Source organism: Ictalurus furcatus, chromosome 11 (genome assembly GCF_023375685.1).
Source record: "Ictalurus furcatus strain D&B chromosome 11, Billie_1.0, whole genome shotgun sequence".
Taxonomy (NCBI): domain Eukaryota; kingdom Metazoa; phylum Chordata; class Actinopteri; order Siluriformes; family Ictaluridae; genus Ictalurus; species Ictalurus furcatus.
This window is the reverse complement of record NC_071265.1, coordinates 1132848-1153119: the sequence shown is the minus strand read 5'-3', so window position 1 is coordinate 1153119 and position 20272 is coordinate 1132848. Positions and strand designations below refer to the sequence as shown.

The 20272-nt window shown below is 40.8% G+C and overlaps 2 protein-coding genes and 1 non-coding gene across 4 annotated transcripts; all 3 read right to left on the bottom strand.

The window, feature by feature from the left end:
* Positions 1–850: 850 nt before the first annotated feature.
* Positions 851–13213, bottom strand: larp4ab (La ribonucleoprotein 4Ab). 2 transcript variants are annotated; one of them, XM_053636151.1, is made up of 16 exons: positions 10804–13213; positions 8835–8976; positions 8564–8689; positions 8404–8473; positions 7852–7988; positions 7655–7758; positions 7304–7414; positions 7157–7210; positions 5781–5984; positions 4977–5077; positions 4186–4368; positions 3774–3822; positions 3540–3695; positions 3255–3379; positions 2968–3118; positions 851–2817 (listed from the first exon to the last, which is right to left on the bottom strand). In XM_053636151.1, exons 1-16 carry the CDS (start codon positions 10819–10821, stop codon positions 2458–2460), a joined length of 2091 nt encoding a protein of 696 aa, XP_053492126.1. In that variant the 5' UTR covers positions 10822–13213; the 3' UTR covers positions 851–2457. The 2 variants fall into 2 exon arrangements, with proteins under 2 accessions (XP_053492126.1, XP_053492125.1); XM_053636150.1 differs by having other exon boundaries at positions 12521–13213.
* LOC128615227 (small nucleolar RNA SNORD97) lies at positions 3908–4073 on the bottom strand. The gene has a single exon (XR_008387164.1). It is a non-coding gene; the product is annotated as a small nucleolar RNA SNORD97 (small nucleolar RNA).
* A 1830-nt stretch (positions 13214–15043) lies between the features above and the next one.
* On the bottom strand, positions 15044–19863 carry pfdn5 (prefoldin 5). Its single transcript, XM_053636156.1, has 6 exons — positions 19755–19863; positions 18029–18131; positions 17903–17934; positions 17317–17391; positions 16483–16588; positions 15044–15291 (listed from the first exon to the last, which is right to left on the bottom strand). Exons 1-6 carry the CDS (start codon positions 19818–19820, stop codon positions 15212–15214), a joined length of 462 nt encoding a protein of 153 aa, XP_053492131.1. The 5' UTR covers positions 19821–19863; the 3' UTR covers positions 15044–15211.
* Between the last annotated feature and the right edge of the window lie 409 nt (positions 19864–20272).

Below are 20272 nucleotides of genomic sequence, written 5' to 3'. Positions count from 1 at the left end.
AGCAATCCTGCTACTAGAAACCTCTAGAGAGAAAAAAACCCCTCATACAATGCTAAAATACCTGAAACAAACGAATGTGTTTAGATTTACACCACAAACTGCTTATCAGTCCAAATTAATTCATTAATAATAATAATAATAATAATAATAATAATAATTAAAACCCCCTTATTTAGTGGTACAATGTCTACATTATCTATCACTGGGATGAAGAAGAAGAAAAGAAAAAAAACCCCACAAACACACTGATACAGGAGCTAATGCAAATAAATACAAACACTAAATAAAAACAACAGAGGGGGAAAACACGAGTTGGGATGAGTTTAATCCCCTTCAGAAAGTTTTAGAAACATTCACAAGCCACAAACACACACAAAATTCAGATTTCATCAGCAACCAATCAGACGCAACGGTTCAACATCAAGCGCTTAATGAGGGTCAGAGGTCAGAAGTCGTAGGGTTATGGGGAATCACTGCAGTTAAACAGCATTTCCTGAGATTGTCTCTCTGCTGATTGGACTTTGGTCTGGATTTTGTGCCGTTTATGTTTCACACCATGAGAAAACAACGATCATGTCCGTTTATAAAGTCAGGACGCTCAACACACACACGCGCACACACGCACGCACGTTTAAACACAAACTGTTAACATTAGAGGAAATATAATTAACACAGTTCAACTCTGAATCACAATCAAAACGATTCATGAATTCATTCGATGAACCATTAACATTTAAATGAACAGATGAATCGACTCAGAGTCAGAATCATAACCAAAATGATTCAGAAATCCACGATGTTCACGTGAACGATTTTCCCGTAAATCCAACACACACCTTCTATAGGTATTATACACACTTTGTATACATTAAACACACACACACATTAAAATTTCCATCACATTATTATTATTGTACAGCAGAGGATGGATTTCATTTATACCATAAAGTATAATAAAGACATGAGAGCAGGAAGACGAGCGACATTACGCTATCATGTGCCGGTCGCAGTTATTACATCAGGGTAATTAATTATGCGCACCGTTACGTCTGCGTATATGTGAACATTAATATTAATATATATATTTTTACAAAATCAGACAACGGATTTAATCTGTTTGACTAAAACAGCTTCAGAAGCGACTGTTACTTCTGAACGAAACTTAAAAACAAACCCCACAATGCTGGATAGGCCACGCCCACAGGAGACAGCAGTAGCGCTGGACATGATACAACATTGATACTGTAATAAACTGTCAGCGTTTGATCAACAATTTAAACGTTAAATAAAAGAATCGTCAAAGTGGTTTCAAAACACGACTGTAAATATTGTGATATATTTCCGATAGATGGCCCCGCCCCTAAGCTTTACACTTATTAGCATATAACGCGATGAGCTGCTGAGGTTGCGTAACTGGCACAGGACGACGCGGCAGCCGTAAAACCCGCTACGTTACGCTTCTCCTCTCTGTTCTCCAAGTGCTCTGCTTTTTATTCTCTGAGGTCACATCACACCGACTTCCTCCCTTCATCCTGAGAAACATCCTCCAGCGAATTCATAACTCCTCCTCTTCTGCGCTCTCTCGTTAGCAACGTTTCTCTAAAACCGCAGGAAGGTTTTTTTTTAACCAGGAGATGAAAATGAATCTCACGTGATTCCTGAAAGACCAAGCATCCAAACATCTTAACTTCTCACACAGGGGAGTGTGAAAGAAAGAAAAACAAAAAACAAACAAACAAACATGTATTTCAGTGGACGTGACGTTAATGTGAGTCACGAAACCGTAACAAAACTTCAGCGAGGCTGAAGTTCGGTGTGACGCTACTTATATACTCAAAAATAAACCGCGGAGACGTATATTTGTCTCAAATCAACTAAACAATATAGTCCCCGCCTTCTTGTTTCCTATTGGCTCATGATTTCACAGGTCACTTGGTTAAAGCTACAAAGTGAAAGTCCCAACAGAAGCACACTGGAGTGTGCCGTGTCCTTTCCCCTTTGGTGAACTGCATTCGCGTTTGGTTTTCCAGGCGCCCCCACCTCCCCCCCATCGCCATAGCAACCAATCGTAAGTGCTACGTTTATACAGCGTAAATGTCGGCACCTCGATGTTTTTCTGTTTTCTTCTGAATGAAGAGTACGTTAAAAAGAAACACATTAAAGCTTAGTGTCTTGTTACAAGAGGAAAACCGAGACGCGGCGAGAAACATTTCCCCATCCATGTGTTTCTTTTTAACCACACACGCCCTTACAGCTCCTGAGGGTCACGTCCCAACTTCATCTTCCCTTTTTTTTTGTATGTAAGGGGCCATGCCGTGGCGGCCGCCTGTTCGTCCCAGAAGTAGTGCAGTTTTATATTTTTATACTTTAATAGATTCTATAGAATTTATAAACTCTCTTTACATTAAATATTTATACACGATGTCGGTGTAAAGCGCACAAACGTCCCGCACACAGTCACTTCGGCGATCTCGGCGGGATGTTCTGTTCTTTCCCACTGCGTCTGTTGTTGTATCCGGTGTGAGGGGAGGAGCGTCGTCCCTGAGGGGGCCGTCTTTGCTGTTCTCTCAGCTTGAACCCCGCCCCCTTGCTAACACTGCTGCGTCGGTACTGCTCACGCGGTGGTCTTCCTTCACACGGCTTCTCAGCAGGATGGCTCGCCTCCGGATCCGCTTTGTTCACTCCGAGCTCCCGGAGCGGCTGGCTGACCATGGGCGGAGACTGGGCGGGGTCGGGGGTGGGGCTCGGACAGGGTGCAGGTGGAGGGTCTTTGCGGGGTTTCTGACACACTTCTGCGTAGCTCAGTTTCCGAGGCTCCTGGAGTTCAAAGCAAAAAAAATAAGCCCCGCCCTATTACTTTTAATCTACCAATAACTGATTAGCTTTTCGTTTACTGTTGAACTGGTTATGAGGGGAAGATAAATATTGTAGCCTGAACAATCCTCCTTAAGATTAGAATGATCGTACCTGTACAGGTGTGCTGAAGGGGGCGGAGTGTGTGGATTTAGGGGCGGAGTCAGGCTGAGAAGCCGTGCTGATGATTGGAGCAGGACTGAGGACCGGTATGGTGTCTGTCGGGGTCCGACACTCGTCTGGGATCTTCACCTGAACTGAAACACTGAACACACAGAGAGAACCAATGAGCTTCCTTCATTTAATATATCGATGACATCACTACACAATGTCACACTTCCACCCCACCCTTGCATACTTCCTGTTCTCAGACTGTATCAAGTGGTTATGAAAACAAACACCTGGAGTTGGGCGTGTCCTGCAGTGTGGGTATGGGTGTAGATGTGGGCGTGGCAGGAACAGGACCTGGCACTTCCTCCTGCACAGCTCGAGAATCTTTATTCACTTCCTGTTTACTGCTGTCCAACTGTAAGAAACACAATTAACATTACTTAATAACGTGTCACAAACACAACGTTTATTACATCACAGCGCTGCAGAATACTGGACTGTGATTGGTCAGGAGGTGCTGGTTAGTTTTCTACAGTAGTTTAAGAACGAGGATTTAAACACTTCTGATTCTGCACCTTGTCTCTGTTCAGGCCTTTCACTACATCAGCCATGCGATTCTCCAGAACACTCTCCGTCAACGTGACCACGCCCCCTGGAAGAGGAGGAAAGTTGGAGGTCGCCAGGTCAAACTTGGGAGGCGGGGTTTTGACCTCAGCTGATGGGAGGGGCCTCTGTAAAGGGAGGGTAAAAAAATTAGCAAAATAAATAAAACAGATACGAAAGCTAGAAAGGTGATTTGCGTGATTTACCGTTCGCTCGTCTTCCCTCCTTCGCCTCAGGCCACGGTAACTTCCTCTCCTTAAACACACACACACACAGTCTATTAAACTGAATGAAGGTTTGCTAGAAATTAAGTCTTAAATGCGTAACTGCTCGTTGTGTCTGACCCTCAGATCTCATAATCTTCCCGCTCATTGGGACAGGAGTGGGAGGGGCTTAGAAAGGAGGAGAGAAGAACAAAGACAAGAGAGGAGAGAAAAGAAAGAAAAAGCCACGCCCTCGACTCCTGGATTTCCCTCTATGCGCTTCATTCTCTCATCACTGGGTCAGATACAGGAACAAGTGTTGTTCTCCAGAACATCTGGAGATTTCTGATTTATCCAGAACATTTTCTGTACTAATATTTGCAGTGTGTGTGTGTGTGAGTGTGTGTGGACCGACCTGGCCCTGTTGCTGCCCGGGTCGTTGAGTCCGTTCTCACTGGGAGACAGGGGAGAGTCAGAGGAAGTGACTGAGTCAGAAGTGGGTCCTGGGCCTGGGGACCGGGGGTTCTGTGTACCGCTTAGACCCGAGAATCCGTCCGCGTGAGGCCCGTCGGCTCGGGACAGCGGCTTCACCTGGCTCCTACAAACAAAAATAACTGGAAGCTCCATCATGGTGACCAAACTCCAAACCAGAACCACGATATTCGCACTCCTCTCTGCACATCCACCTTTTTCTTTCTAGACAGTCATACGTTTTCTACAACATTAACTAGATAATAGTTAATATTAGCACAGTTCTTGGACACGCTTTCTCCAGAACATCGTCTTGACTCTTGTGCTGTTTCCCCCCCCACCTGGATATTAGTACCTTCTCCAGAACATTTCCTGAACATCCTACTCCTTTGAAACATCTCGAGTGTGAAGTACATGTTGAAGCGGTCTGGAAGAGAACCTTGTGGGACGGTGCACCATTTAAGGTTCTCCACTAAAACTGATGGCAGTCTGTCTGGTAAAATCTAATCTAAACAGGACGTTGTCTGTCTAACCTGATTAGATTTACTCTCTTTAGACCAGACATGAGAGACTTAATAATAATAATAATAATAATAATATTATTAACAATAATATATTTCTCTCTCACACACACTGAATGATATTTAACTGCTCCATATATTAACAGAAACATCATGTGTAATAACCAACAGCCTTTTAAAGGTGAATCCGATCCCAGGTTTGAGATGCTCGTACCGGTTGCGGGGGAAGTGCCGGGCGATGCCGAGGGGAGACGAGCCGCTCTTGTAGCTTCCTGCTCCGCTGAAACCGTTAAAGGTTCCGTTGGGAAACGGAGCCTACAGGAGTTAAAACACACACACAGTCACATACAGAACATGCTGACCTAAACATCTTCCCTGAAGCACACGGACCCTCAGATCTCATAATCTCAACGCTCACTGGGGCGGAGATGGAGGAGAGGAACTTTCAGGAACAAAGAGAGCAACTGAGGAAAAGAGATTGAGAGAGAGAGAGAGAGAGAGAGAGAATTCCCGAAAGTCCTTACTCTTCCCCTCCGGATCCCTCTAATGCGCTTCGGTTTCTCATCACTGGGTCACACACACACACACAAGTGGGTAGAAAATGCAAACGCCTCAGTACGTACACATGCAAAATGTTAATACGCATCATAAATGAACCCAATGTATACTCCACATAACCCTGACCCTGAGGGAGCAGATCTCTGGACAGAAAAAATAAAATAAACGAACATAACCCAGTTTGTGCCGTACTCGGGTGGCAGCCCAATCGTCATAAATTAATCTTCTCATCACCGTAGCAACCACATCACATCAACGTCAGATAGACAAAAAAATAACACCACTCAGCTTACCACAATTTTCACTTCGTCCTAGCTAGCTACTCAGCTCGGCTCATTCTGTCGCGTTCTCTCTCGGTTTGAACTTTATTAAGGAGGGCGACTTGTACGCGGTGTCGTTATCACCCACTGTGGTTACCGCGACAACAATATCTTCGGCATCTACGCAGGTATTTCCTTACCAGCGGTGTTTCGAAGTAAGGCGCAGGCGACGGGCTCCAGGAGGGAGGGAGGAGGCTGTAGAGCGGATACTGCTGAGGCTGGAACACCTGCTGCAGGTAGAGCGGAGACGAGTACTGAGACTGAGCAGCTCCCGCGTACACGGCCGAGTCCACCGCGCCGAAGACGTTCTTAGCAAAGAAGGTGTTTATGGCCTTAATGCGAGCCTGAGAGAGAGAGAGAGAACAGAAATGTTTAATGTCAATATTACACAAGGTAAATAACGACATTTTTTATTTGTGAACGTGTCCTGGACCCCCTCAGATCTCATAATCTCACGGTCATTAGGGCAGAACCAACCGCACCGAGAGAACAGATGGAGAGAGAGAAGTAGTGATGAAAGAGAAGTGAGAGAGGAGAGAAAGAATAAAAAGGAATCTCTACAGCAGCAGCGGTTCTGGATCCTTCCAAGCGCGATACTGATCATCACCGGGGGAGAAAACGGCAGGATAAAACCACCAACAAGCCACGTTTACACAAACGAGTCTTCGAACCAGCCCTGAAATAACGACTACGCAAACAAGGTCCAAAATTAAAAGGCTTCAAATGTGTGCAAACAAACTAGCCCCAAAATGATATCTAAACTAACGCGGCACTAAACCGTGCCGAAACGAGGGTCTTAACGAGCGTGTGCTTACGTTATCCTTCTGCACTGAACAGCCCACGCTGGAGTTAACGGCACATTAAAGGTGCGATATGTAACTTTATTTGTTTGGAATGAAATAAGTTTGTATATCCGTCTGGATAAATAGAAATAAGATAAGTAGATCAAACAGACCAGTGGATTTTCTCTTATATCTTAAATGTTCATAAAAAAAAATAAATAAAAAAACGATTAAAAAACTAAGAACACACAAGTTTCCTTTTAAGGGGAAAAATGGGGTGGGGCTGAGACAAGCAGCTCTGTTTTTTGTTTTTTTTTGGGGGGGGGGGGGGGGTTCTCTCTGGTTGCTATGGTGATGTGAAAGACTTCTCAAACGTCCAAGCTGTAAAAAACCACCACGACGCGTCTATTTACGCGCCTCGTCTCAGCTTAAAGCGACACCCTGACAAACCCTCCTCTTTTTAATCTGTTTCAGGTGTCTTCCTTTCCAGGCTCTGAAATAAGCCCGCCCGCCCGCCACCCCAAGCACTCTCTATATATTTATAAACAAATAATTATTTAAGAAGATATATAAGCAAGAACCAAACAGCGTAAACACAGCAAACTGAGTCTGAGACACTGATCAGAACCATTTCTGCAGCTGTGTGTGTGTGCATTGTTAAAAATGTCACTGTGACCCCTAACTACCCTAATAATGCTGTTAAAACTGCCCCTGCCCCCAAGAGTAAAACTCACCATGATGGGTTTCTCCTGAAACGTTTTCACTTCCTCACGTAAATATCTATACGCCTGTGAAGAGAACAGGAACAGAGGCGTTATGGAACAGACAGATGAGAGTAACTGATTCTGGTGTGTGTGTGTGTGTGTGTGTGAGTGGGGTACCTGCTGAGCGTCAGTATCAGACTGGAAGGTGATGTACCAGTTGTTATTGTGAGCAAATTCAACACTAATGACCTGAGGACACTTCTCACTTTTAAACAGAGCCGCAACCTCCTGAGAGACACAAACACAATACACATAAACACACACACACACACACAACATGGCCACCACGTGCGTCCTTGTGGTTGTTTGGAGTGTCGCTTGCACACATCCTCAGAAATGAACAACACCGGTGTAAACACGGGGGGCAGAACAGTACCACGTGACCGTGTGCTGAGAACAGACTAGGGCTGCGTCTCAAATCACACACGTCTGTGTTCTTCTTTTAGGGCGGGTCTCGTGCGCTCTCACCTCCACAGGCGTGCTCTCAGGAACCTCTCGGAGGATGATGATGCAGCGCTTGTGATTGGGCCGAACCTTCTCACCTTTCTCGTCCACTTGGACCAGGGGAGACGCTGCGAAGTAAAAAGGAGTAAAAGGTGAGTACCGAGTACCGTCACTTTAAACCGAAGGAGGTGAAAGGTGAGCAGTGAGTCACCTGTTCGTACCTTTCAGCACCTCCACGATCAGGTCAAGGTCAGAGGTCAGGAGCTTTACACCCTCCATGTTGGCGATGGTCCAGATGGGAATGAACTGATCACTGTCCATCTGAGAGATCAGGTACAGGTCCTTCGACAGGTTCTCTCTACACACACACACACACACACCTTCTGTCATGATTACTTTAAAAATCACTTATTAAATACTTCATTAAAAGTTTCTCTACATTACCAACTTTTGTTTAAAGATATTCTAGAAAAAGCAACTATTTATATTTTGCAGTGTAATGAACCTGATCGGTTTCTGCACTTCAGGCCTGTGTTGGAATTTTTCTGGCTCTGAATGAAACCCCGCCCTAGATGAAAGAAAAGCCCCTCCTCTTTTCCTTAAAAGGCAGCTGTTGGGTTTAGGCATTAATGTATTTTGCTGCAGCTGTAATCCAATCTGGCGAGGGGGGGGCGCTAACTCTTACACACTACTGCTTTAAGAGAGAGAGAGAGAGAGAGAGAGAGAGAGAGAGAGAGAGAGAGAGAGAGAGAGTGTGTGCGCGTGTTCATTACCTGGAGAAGCAGAACTCCAACTGTTTCTTAAGGGACTCCCTCAGACTCTCCTCAGATATCTCTTCCTCCACTACACACACACACACACACAATGTTATAACGATATTCGTGCATGGTGTGTGTGTATGTGTGTGTGTGTGTGTGTGTGTTGAACACTGACCCGGTCCGTATGGGGAGTACTCCAGTTCAGTCAGGTCAAAGCCATTCAGGAGAGCGGCGTCTACTGCAGGGGTGGGGTCTCCAGAAGGGGCGGAGTCTCCACACTCAGCACTGTACCCTTTACCTCCTGAAGGGAAACAAAGGGGGGGGGTTTAAAAGACTCATTATTACTGATGTGTCTTCTTTTAAATAAACGTATTTAGTGGAAGTAAAGCGGATGTGACTGCGTTACGCCCGGTTATAACGTGCCCAGGAGTTAGTGTGTTGATTACCATCCAGATGTTGGGAGGGGGCGTGGTCTTCCTGCAGCCAATCAGGAGCTCCCGTGGCCTCCTCTGCGTTGTGGGAGAGAGGAGCTGACGCTTCCTGCCACACTTTAGCGTTAGGATTCAGACCGGTTCCCTTTGCGGTCACCTTAACAACAAAAAAGACACACACAAAACTCCAGTGTTGAGTCATCTCAGCCAATCGCACGCTGGGATTACAGACATGTGACCTCTACTGTAGCCTTCCGCATTGTGTTTAGACACTGAGGAGTGTGTAGCTCACACACACAGAGTTTAAATAAGATCTAACACAGCTAATCTGATTAACCTTGAGCACAACACACAGCCCGTGTGTGAGAGTGTGTGAGTGTACGCGTTCTCAATCACACGACCATATGTTTACTTTATTAATAAAATTAAAACAAAGAATAATGAGTTTTGAATATTAATTTCTTCAGCTTAAATTCCACATGAAAACTCATTATTATTTCTGTGTGAATTACACGTACACTCATCTATCACATCACTAAACTGATTCTAGAATTTATTTATTTATATTATGTTTAACAAAATAAACATAATTTAAAGTAATAATTTAACAGTGTATAAATATAAAATCATCGTGAGAAATTTGTTATTCTATTCTTTTCTTTCACATTAATGCATCGATTACAATTATTATTGCTACTTTTATTTTTATATAATTTATTCTGGTTGTTTTTTTCCATTATTTCTTCTGTTTTTATTTACTCATTCGTGTTCGTATTTACATTATTATTATTTCTGCATTATTTTAACGTCTTTAAGCAAACAACAGATGTAATTCATGTTTTATAAAATATTATTTTTCATTTTTTATGAAGCGTAATATTTTACGTTTCTTCCTTCTGAATGATTTTTACTGTTTTATTTATTTTATATTCTAATCTGTTTATCCTCTGGATAAACCTACATAAAGGTGACCTTGAGATTTTTGAAGTATGTTTTATAAATAAATAAAATGTATAATGAAAACATTTAATATATTATTATTAAAGTGGTCAGTGTGTGAGAGTGTGTGTATCACCACATGAGCAGCGGAGAGATTTATAAAGATGTAACGCCTCAGAGATGTTCACTGCCGAGTGCACTACACCTAGTGCCCTTGAACAAGTGCCCTTGAACACATTCTCACTCCAACACCACCACCACCAATAATAATAATAATAATAATAATAATAATAATAATAATAACTTAAAAAGAGGGAAATTTGAAAGTAAAAACTAAGTTCTCAGCAAACATCCTGGTCAATATTATTAACTAGTGTATAATTTATGTTAACAATAATGTTTATTGTTTTAGAGATTTTAGCAGAATACTGTTATTTAACGCAATAATTGTTTTATTTTCTACAGCGCGCGCGTTTTGTTCAGTTTAAATTTATTTATTTTTTAATGAGTGATAATTTGCATTTAGATGACAAGGTTTTAATCTGTAAAATAAACATTTATAACATTTCAGTTACACAGTCATTTTAAATAAATAAATAAATAAATAAATAAGAACATGTTCTTAATGTAAAATAATCTAAAACAAAATGGCTTTTTCTCCTCAGATGTGATCAACTCTCAGTTCTGCATCTCTCTCACACACACACTCACTTTGTGTATTTGATTAAAGTAATAATCAAATATAAAGTTGTTAAATTAGCTCTACCCCGGCAGCGCGTGCCATGCCGCCCCTCACCGCTAGCAGTTAGCTTCCTCTGCTCTCTCACGTGGCGGCTAACTCCGCAAACTAGCAACCGCTTAAAAACAGACCCGCGTTTAAAACTTTTATCAAGTTACACATTTAAACAAAACTGCACTACACGCGATTTATCGCACTTTATTATTATTGTTTTATTGAGAGTATTTATTCATTTACTTGCTTCAATGAGGTTTAAACTGGAAGCTCGCGGCCTCGCGACTAAGCCACGCGGATAAACAGCCTCACCTCCACAAACAGCAGCATGATGATTTCTTTTCTCTTTCCCAGTCACTGAACTCGCGCTGAAGCCGCCTGACAGGGATATAAATCCAGATTTAACGCGTTTATTCTTTATAAAAAAATCGCAAAAATGCAGCTGCGCGCGGGTGTAAAGTTCAGCGCTGAGAATCCTCGCGCACACTCGCACAGTCCAAATGCCGGTGAGAAGGTCAGCGCGGCTCTGATTGGCCAACACACACGTCAATCATCAGCCTACTCACGCGCGTACGCCCCGCCTCCTCTTTGACGATTAACGCAAGCTGAACGCATGCCACGTCATGTAAAAGGCGCGTTCTGATTGGTCCCCAACCACGTCCATTGATTTATCCGGAAGTAAATGTGAGCACATGGCGAGAACCGAAATGCAGCCGGGTTTTTGTTGAAAAAAGAAAAAAAAATTACTTCTCTCAGTTCAGGATCGTTTTAATGAAGAGATACGAGTTTAATTCACACCCTGTGATGATGATGATGTGGATGTAAAGTGAACACGGTTTAAACTCGGAGTTGACCGGAAACACACACACGTGTGTCCTTTATCACGTCCTCTATCAACTAGTCTCGACCCAAAAACAGATGAACTCCATCACTCCGTTTATTTCTCACACACGCAGTGTTTTATTTAATGCTGATCAAACTTGATTAACTTACAGCAAAGAAAATTATTTCCTTTACAGGAAAACAGAGTTAAGTACACTGGTGTGAAATGTGATATTACTGTATTTCCTTTTTGTACATACAGAAACTGCGCGCGCGCGCGTGTGTGTGTACACACAGTCACTGTTCAGTTATTCATCTCCTAAAGTAGGTGTAAATAAGTAACTTCTACTGCTGAAAACCAGCTGGAATAAATCTAGTGAAAGTGTCAAAATAATACAGAACAGTTTACAGTTTAAATCTACTGTTTGAGGTTGTGTGAGTGGACAACTTAGGAATAAAACAAAAAGTAAAATAAAATAGAAATAAATATAATGAAATAAGGAGGCAGTGCTGCAGATTTAGTGACTATTAAAAAAATCACTTAGCAAAAAATCGAGTGATATTTTAAGCAAACATTAGCGACTGTCCTGCCCTCCACACGCCTCTCCAGCTCACATCACCCCGTCGCTCCCGACGACCAATCACCGATCCCCGTCGCTCGCGATGACCAATCACTGCTATTTGTCCCCCTGTGCATTACTTCATTTTAAACTCTCTTGGTGATATTAACAGTAGTAAAAGTGCCATAATGTAAGTGATAACGAAAAGCAACTTTAAATGTAACTATAAACGGATAAAAAATATCATTGTTCTTTAATAAATATAAAAAATAATTGTTGGCAAATATCCAAGGTATAAGAGGAATAAAACACTTGATTATTTTCCCATGACGTCACATCCTCAAGTGTTTTATTTCTTACACATTGTATATTCTGAAAATCTCACTGTAACACGTTTTGATATGCAAATTAGCCCATGACGTCATCTGGACGCTTCTATCGCCCTTCTGAGCGTGTTAGTTACTTTCCCCTTTAGAGAGGTGTGGAACTGTGTGAGATTTCCCTCTCGGTGGTTGTGTAAAGTTTGCTGGGAGATGAAGGAGATAAACCTGCAGCTCGTTAGCCGGTTAGCCGGTTAGCAGCTGTGAGGGCGGGGCATGAGCTCCGTGTGTGTGTCCCGGTTCAGCGCGCCCCAGGCCCGGACTCACCATGCTCTCCTCCTCCCTCTCCCCGCTTCCTCTGCACTCTGAACCGGACTGGACCTCCTGCTCCGCCTGCTGGGCCTCAGCGCCGCTCCCTGAAATCATCAGCCGGCTTTAGCGCTCTCTCCTCGGCGTCTCCTCCTCCTTCACCGCCGCGGAGTCTCTCCTCAGGCCTCTCTCTCTCGCTCTCTCTCACACACACACACCGACACGGAGTGAAGAGAGAACCGAACGGAACCGAACCGAACTGTGTGCTGAGGTTCAGGACTGAATCCTCCCTGCGCCGCACAGCTGCTCCTCCACGCAGTTTCCAGCTCTGAGAGGAACACCTGGAGATAGCTCCACCAGCGTCCCGACACACACCGCGCTCACTGCGCATGCGCACACGGGCCCTGGCAACACGCCGCATAGCAACCGAGCACAAAAATATCAATCAGTCAGTCATGCACTCAAAAAATAAAAATACTGCATCCGGGCAACTGGAGTCATAACACAGCCAATAACACCAGCCGTAAATAACCCGGGTTAGAACTAATCTAAAATAGAATAACCCGGGTTAGAACTAATCTAAACTGTAATAATCTGAACTGCAATAACCTGGGTTATAAATAATCTAAATTAGAATAACCCGGGTTATAAATAATCTAAATTAGAATAACCCGGGTTATAAATAATCTAAACTGTAATAATCTGAACCGCAATAACCCGGGTTATAAACAATCTAAATTAGAATAACTCGGGTTATAAACAATTGAAAGTAAAATAACCTGGGTTAGTAATAATCTAAACTAATTTAACCTGGGTTAAAAAAAATCTATACAAAAATAATCTAATGAAAAATAATTGGAACCAAAACAGACCAGATTAAGAAATACAGTAATTTAAAATAAAATAATACATGTTTAAATCTAATCAGGGTTAGAAAACAATTTAAAAGAAAATAACCCAGGTTTAAATAATCTAAAGTAATAAAATAAAAATTCAAATCAACAAAAAAATGGGTTTAATTCACTGGGTAAAAGTAACATAAAGCTAAATAATATAAAATAATAATCCAAACAATAATTATTTAACTAAATATAATCGAATTGTGTTAATATTTATTATTTATTAATTTATATATAGTTCAATATAAACTCTCTCTCTTTGTATATTTTGCTCGTTGTACAGTAAAGTCTAGAACATTCTGCTAAATCGAAGTGAATGAATATGAATGTTATTTTGACTCCGATAAATAGCTGTCAGAAAACCACCGGAGTCCTGCAGAGAAGGTCTACAGAAACTCTGTCATGCGGAAATCTATTGGAGGTCTTCAAAAAGATCAATTCTGAAAAATAATTGAAATGAGTTCCTGGCCACGTCACGGCGAGGATGTGTGAGAGCTCTGGGGTGAAGCGAACGTGGAAGAGATCAGAGAAAATCTTCTTCCACACACTGCAGCAATACAGGACGAAGTAGTTCCGGTTACTTTACACTTTCCTTTGTGGTAGAGCTGGGAGATACGACAAAAACATCACATCACCATTCTCTCAGACTCCTCTATACCCAGGCCGAACAGGACCGCGCAGTTTTGTGCTTGTTTTGGAGGAAAGCTTTTTGAATGACAGGAAATAGTTCTGCGTGCTCGTTCACGGTGATGTCTGTTGGTGAACGAGAGCTTTTAGCTGAAGAGTTTCGGCTGAACGCACGTCCTGATGACATCACATGACGCGTCTCGGCCCAAATCTGCAGAAAATCTGCGGTGATTTTGAAAAATGTAAAACTCCTCCGAACATTGTGGCGTTTCCTCGATTTTGAGTTCATTTCTGCGATCACAACATCACTGAATCCTGCAGGGACTGAACAATACCAGATTTATCACCAAACATAGCTTTACAAACAATTTCCCAGCAATAAAAAAAAAAGTTTGAGGATACTATATGTAATGTCTAAAAAAAAAAAAAGTATTAATTTATGCAATTTTTATTTAGATTTTCAAAATGATGTAACTAAAATATGTTTTATTGGATTATGAATAATAATCTAATAATTCAGGTCAAGAAAATAATATAAACTAAAACAATTCAGGTAAATAATGATCTAAAGTAAAATGTAAAGTAAAATAATCAGCATTAAAAAAAATAATCATCAAAACGAAAACAAATCTGGGTTCAGAAATAAAGAAAACAATAATCCGGGTTTAAATGAACCAACCAATCTTCTTTAAATAATTATATATATATACATACATATAAAATAATTTTATTTGTTAAAACAAGAACTAAAAACTTGAACAAAATGTATAATCTGTTTAAAAAATAAAAAGAAACATGATGTGGATTTTATAGTGGCATGACCCCGCTGTAACCCTACACCATCACCTACACACAACCGCCTGGAAAAGTAGTTCCCCCTCTTTAATAACGACTTCCGTACAGTGTGGAGACCAAAACACTCATCATCACACACACACACACACACACACACACACACACACACACACACACACAGAGATTATGTCTGTAATGAATATTCATAAACACACAGGAATCCTGAACGAGTGTTTATTTTACATCTCAGTATACACACTGTGGGAACCATAACTTATAACTGGACGACATGCAGACCGGTGGGTGTGTGTGTGTGTGAATGCGTGTGTGGATGTATGTGTATGTGTGTGTGTGTGTGTGTGTGTGTGTGTGTGTGTGTGTAGATGTTCTAAGCCTTGGTGGTGCCTGATTGTGATGTCTGTTGGCTGTGCAGTTGCTGTAGCTTCATGTTCATGACTTCAACCACAGCTGAAAGACAGAAAAAAATGATCAGAACACATTAAAGGTTAAAGAGAGGCTTTACAGGAAACGGAACCGTTTTTAACGTGGCTCAGAACACGTCAGAGGTCAGAGTATCAAACTTCTGAGCGGCTAGCCCTTCCACCACGATGGTTCACTATGAAGTGGAACCTCGACACGAAAAGAAGAAGATTACAAAAGTATCAATTAGAGCTGCAAGAACTAATGGATAAAATGGATAATAATGGATGATGAAATTGGTTGTAATGAATCATTATGGATTAGTCGGTCTGCGCGGCGCGGGGGAGATTTACTCATTACGTTACGTGTCCCAAATGAAGTACTGTACACTTACACTTACACTACACACACTGCACCACCAGTGTGGATATGTGTGTATTTTAGAAAGGTAATATCTCAAATAAAACACTAGCAGTTTTTTACTAACCGGAAGTATAAGCCACGACGGCGCATGATGTCATACACACGACTGCGTTAGCAGACGCCCTGAGACACCGATAATGACTTTCTTCAGTTTACTTTCTGTCAGCGTTACCTTTTATTCCCAACATGACCTCCGTCCTCATCAGACGGAGGAGAAATCGTCACGTGACTGAGGAAGAAAGTGTGGAACCTCTAAGTCCTCTAATTCAGGGGGGCATTTTATATTAAACACCGCGGAGATCAAACTGATGCATGAGCACAAACTTATGTTTACATCCGAAATGCTCCACTGTGTGTAAGGGGCGGGGAAACTGGTGCAAGCTGCTTAAAAGGTTTAGTTTAATTTACGTTTATTGTGATTATATGATGTATCAGCGCGCTTGCAGTGTAAATTCTGTCGTTTATTATAACAGAAGTGACGTGTTCGTGACGAGGCCGCGTTGCTGATCACGCGCGGTGTAGACGCGCTGATACAGAGTGTAGCGCGAGCAAGATCTGTAATGTCGAATTAAAACATTATGATCAAAAATAAAATAATATGTCTAAAGACAGTGAGGAACAGAAACCACACGGTGCAGTGAAAGAGTTTATTATTCATTTAGGACTGGAGTTTAATTCTGTGCTTTTTGTGCATGCATAAAAATAATGCATAAATACTTATATACAATACAAACTAAAATAAATGAATAAAATAAATACATTTTATATACACATATACACACACACACACACACACACACGAGAGAATAAACTCACCTTGCTTCATGCCATATTTCTCCTGTAGAGTCGGCTGAATTTTCTCAATCTGTTTCGTCAGGAAGTCGATTTTACGCTTAAAGAAATCTTTACCGTCCTCCACGTTCTGAAAAAAACACAAAACAAACACACATCTGTACTGTTCAGGAGCAGAACAGGGGAGAAATTCTGGACTCTGATTGGTCAGAAGGTGTTTTCTAGAACAGCAGCCCTGAGAGTAGCGCAGGTTTATATTACTGCACTCGCTCTGAGACGTCATCGTTTCTACGGCTTTTAAAAGTTATTTACGTTCAAATAATTACAGCCTGAACGGACTGTGCAGCGGCTGATGTAGAAATGCTGAACTTTATCTTTAAAAGTGTCAAATGTTTTGGGTTTGACCCTTCAATGGTCTTGTCAGGGTTGAACATTATCAGTTGGTTGTTTTTTTAAATAATTATTTGATGCAACACTGCTGTGTCTGGGAAATTGTTTTCAATTTACGTTACTAATGAAGAGCACGTTATATTTCACATCTCGCTCTGGCTTTTTACTCGTAGCTGTAACTCACTCCTGCAGCACAGAAAACAGAGAGGTGAAGCAGAAGAGAAGAACGGAGCGATTTTCACTAGACGTGAGGATCACCTAGACGTGAGGATCACCTAGATGTGAAGATCACCTAGGCGTGAGGATCATCTAGACGCTCGCTCGAGGGGGTTTGTAAAGTTTCTCCAGCGGATCAGCGTCACTCGTTTTGTAACGTCGTGAAACCAGGTGTGTAAATGATTATGACCTCATCATGCTCGACCAAAAAAAACCCGCCTTCGTGTTCCACCTCCTCATCCTTTCACTCACCTTCTCCACGAAGTAACCCGTTCCCACGTTGATCAGCACGTGTTCCACGTCATTCAGAGTTCCGGGAACGTACATCTTCACAGGTTAAGGAGAATCAGCGCACATCAACACCACTTCCTCTGCTCAGTGTCCTTTCCTGTATTTATTGCCGTTGCCATGGTTACCCCGACACCCACATAGCTAGCTGGAAAACGCACGGTTTCGTCTTCTCCTGTCATATCCGAGCTCTCATTAACTGTCACATAGAGACATTAGCAGCTGGTACAGTGAGCTAATCTCAGAACCAAGTATTGATTAGTGTGTTAATTAATTAGTGTTTAACTGGTTAGCTTTAGACGAGATGTTTTTTTATATATATATATGTGTAAAACCAAACGCTAGACAGGCCACGCCCACAAGCGACAAACAACAATCACCTGCGAGTATAAACACAGAGACATCTGTAGTCACTACACAGCTTCATCTCATTTGCATAAAGTTAGACCCCGCCCACTTCACCTCCCAGCACTGTAAATCAGAACTTTACGTTCTGAAAGCTGAACCTCTCAGCGTGTAATGACTCAGTTTTCCATAAAGGAAAGGATACGGAGCTGGTCAGAGGGACGAGTAACTCTTTACCTGAGAGAGAAGAGAGAAAACGGATTAACAGCGCTGTGTAAACATTGAGACCGATGACCTGAATATAAATTCAGTGCTGATTACAGGAGCTCACCTTCGTTACTCTTCTTAAGGACATTCATACTGTCCTTCGCCTCCACGTATTTAGTCTGGACCACTTTTAACTGAGCGATAGACGACGACAGAAACTCCGTCTCCTAAAAAGAAAAAAAAAAATCAATCACTCAATCAATCAATACTGTGACATTAACTATACATTAGCTATAAAAATGATGATGCCATTCTTTAATAAATAAGAAATGGTACTTGCTTTAGTATAAGAGGAATAAAAGTGTTTATATATATATATATATATATATATATATATATATATATATATATATATATATATATACATATATACACACACACACACATTTTTTTGGAACATCATCTTTATCTTTTGTTTCATTTTCAAAATATAAACAAGACCTTTTCTTCTTCTTCAAATAAATCTTCAAAAGACTAAACATTTGGTTCAAATTATTTAAAAGGAGACAGAAACTCCGTCTCCTTAAACTCCAGATCAGGAACAGGACAGAATGCGATAAATCCAGTGATAAATCACGACACACTCTTCCTCACTGCACGCTTCGTACAGGTTCAGTTTCACTTAAAGCTTTAAATCACGACTTCTTTTTTAGTTTATTTTAGCCGTACTTCTAACTTCACACAGTTATCACAGTGGGACTGAGCCAATTTGGTTAAAAAAATGAGCCCCTCCTTTATTTCCCCTTCATGTAGAGGGTCTGAACTCATACATGTGACTTTAACACTTTTTTATAAGAAATATATGAATGTAAATCATCTCCAAAAGGCTACAGTGTTAAATAAATACACCATCCTCCTGATTTTTATTACTCCGTTAAACGTTAATCTCAGTCCAACATGACCACCAACACACATACACACACACATACACACACACACACACACACTCTCTACTAAAACGTTAGACTGGAACAAACATTTCTAGCTTCTTCTTTAAAGTTAAGCTGATGTTCTGAGTGAGATTATATATAAAATATATATATATATATATAAATATAATATTTCATTATTCCGTAATACTTGATCCCTAACAGAGTGAGTTAGTGAGAAACTTTCCACGTCTTCTTCAGCACTAATGTTTGTTTGTTTTTTGCATGATTTTCAGTTCTGTTTTAATACAAGCGAATTAGATTTTAGTAAAAGTTTAAATTCATTATGGTTTATAATCTTTTATGCGTGAAAGCTCGAACAAAAATAATGACAGAATCTTTCTGTAATAAATTTTAAAAAACAGCTTAAAAACATTTATTTCACTGTAGCTTTTATTACTCCCCTTAAAGTTAGATTATTTTAATTACTTTTATTTTATTTGTACAGAGTTTTCATTTTTAAAAATATATTATTATTGTTTTCTTCTTTCTGTTACTGCTGTCATTTATAGCAGGATTATTTGCCTATTTTATTTAAAAATAAAGTTGGATAATAATAATAATAATAATAATAATAATAATAATAATAAAGCGGGTGTGTACCTGTAATAAATATTAAACTGTTCTTTTATGACGGTGTTTAAAAACTAACCATGCTTTTATTTAAAACTAAAGAAGAGATGAATCTGATGATTTATTTCTCTCCATGATGTTTATTTCAGCAGCGTGACAGCGGTATGGACTGGGTGAGAGACACTGACACTGACACTCCTCTCTCTCTCTCTCTCTCTCTCTCTCTCTCTCTCTGTAATAAACATCACTGTGGTGCTTATTCCAGTTGTAATATTTGAATGTTTTTACCTGATCCAGCTGAGACTTTAATCCTTCCAGCTGCGGAAGAGACAATTCGGTAAGATTGACCGCCATGTTGAGGGGGGAAAAAAAGAGATAATCAGAAACACTTCCGGGTTAACCGGAAACACTGCACGGGTGTCTTTTACCCCCCATTTTAGGAAACGAAAAGGCGTTTCATCTCTCAGAAACTTTTAGCATCAGTGAATCTCAGGTTCAAAAGAGAAAACACAACATCCTAAAGATTCCCTCATGATCACAGTGCAGATATTTTAATACAATACAGCAAAATATGTGCTGGAGCTGGGCGGTATGACCTTATAATATAATATCACAATATAATATCATAATATCGATATTGCGATAAATTATTACAAACTGACCAGAAGCAGCTGATGTGGTGTTAAAACTTTGTAGTTAATCTTTAAAACTAAAATTTAAAACTAAAAATACAAATATTTTAAAAGCTTTTAAAGATTTTTATTTATTTTTTCTTCCTTTCAGTATTTAAAAATATATAAGAGGGG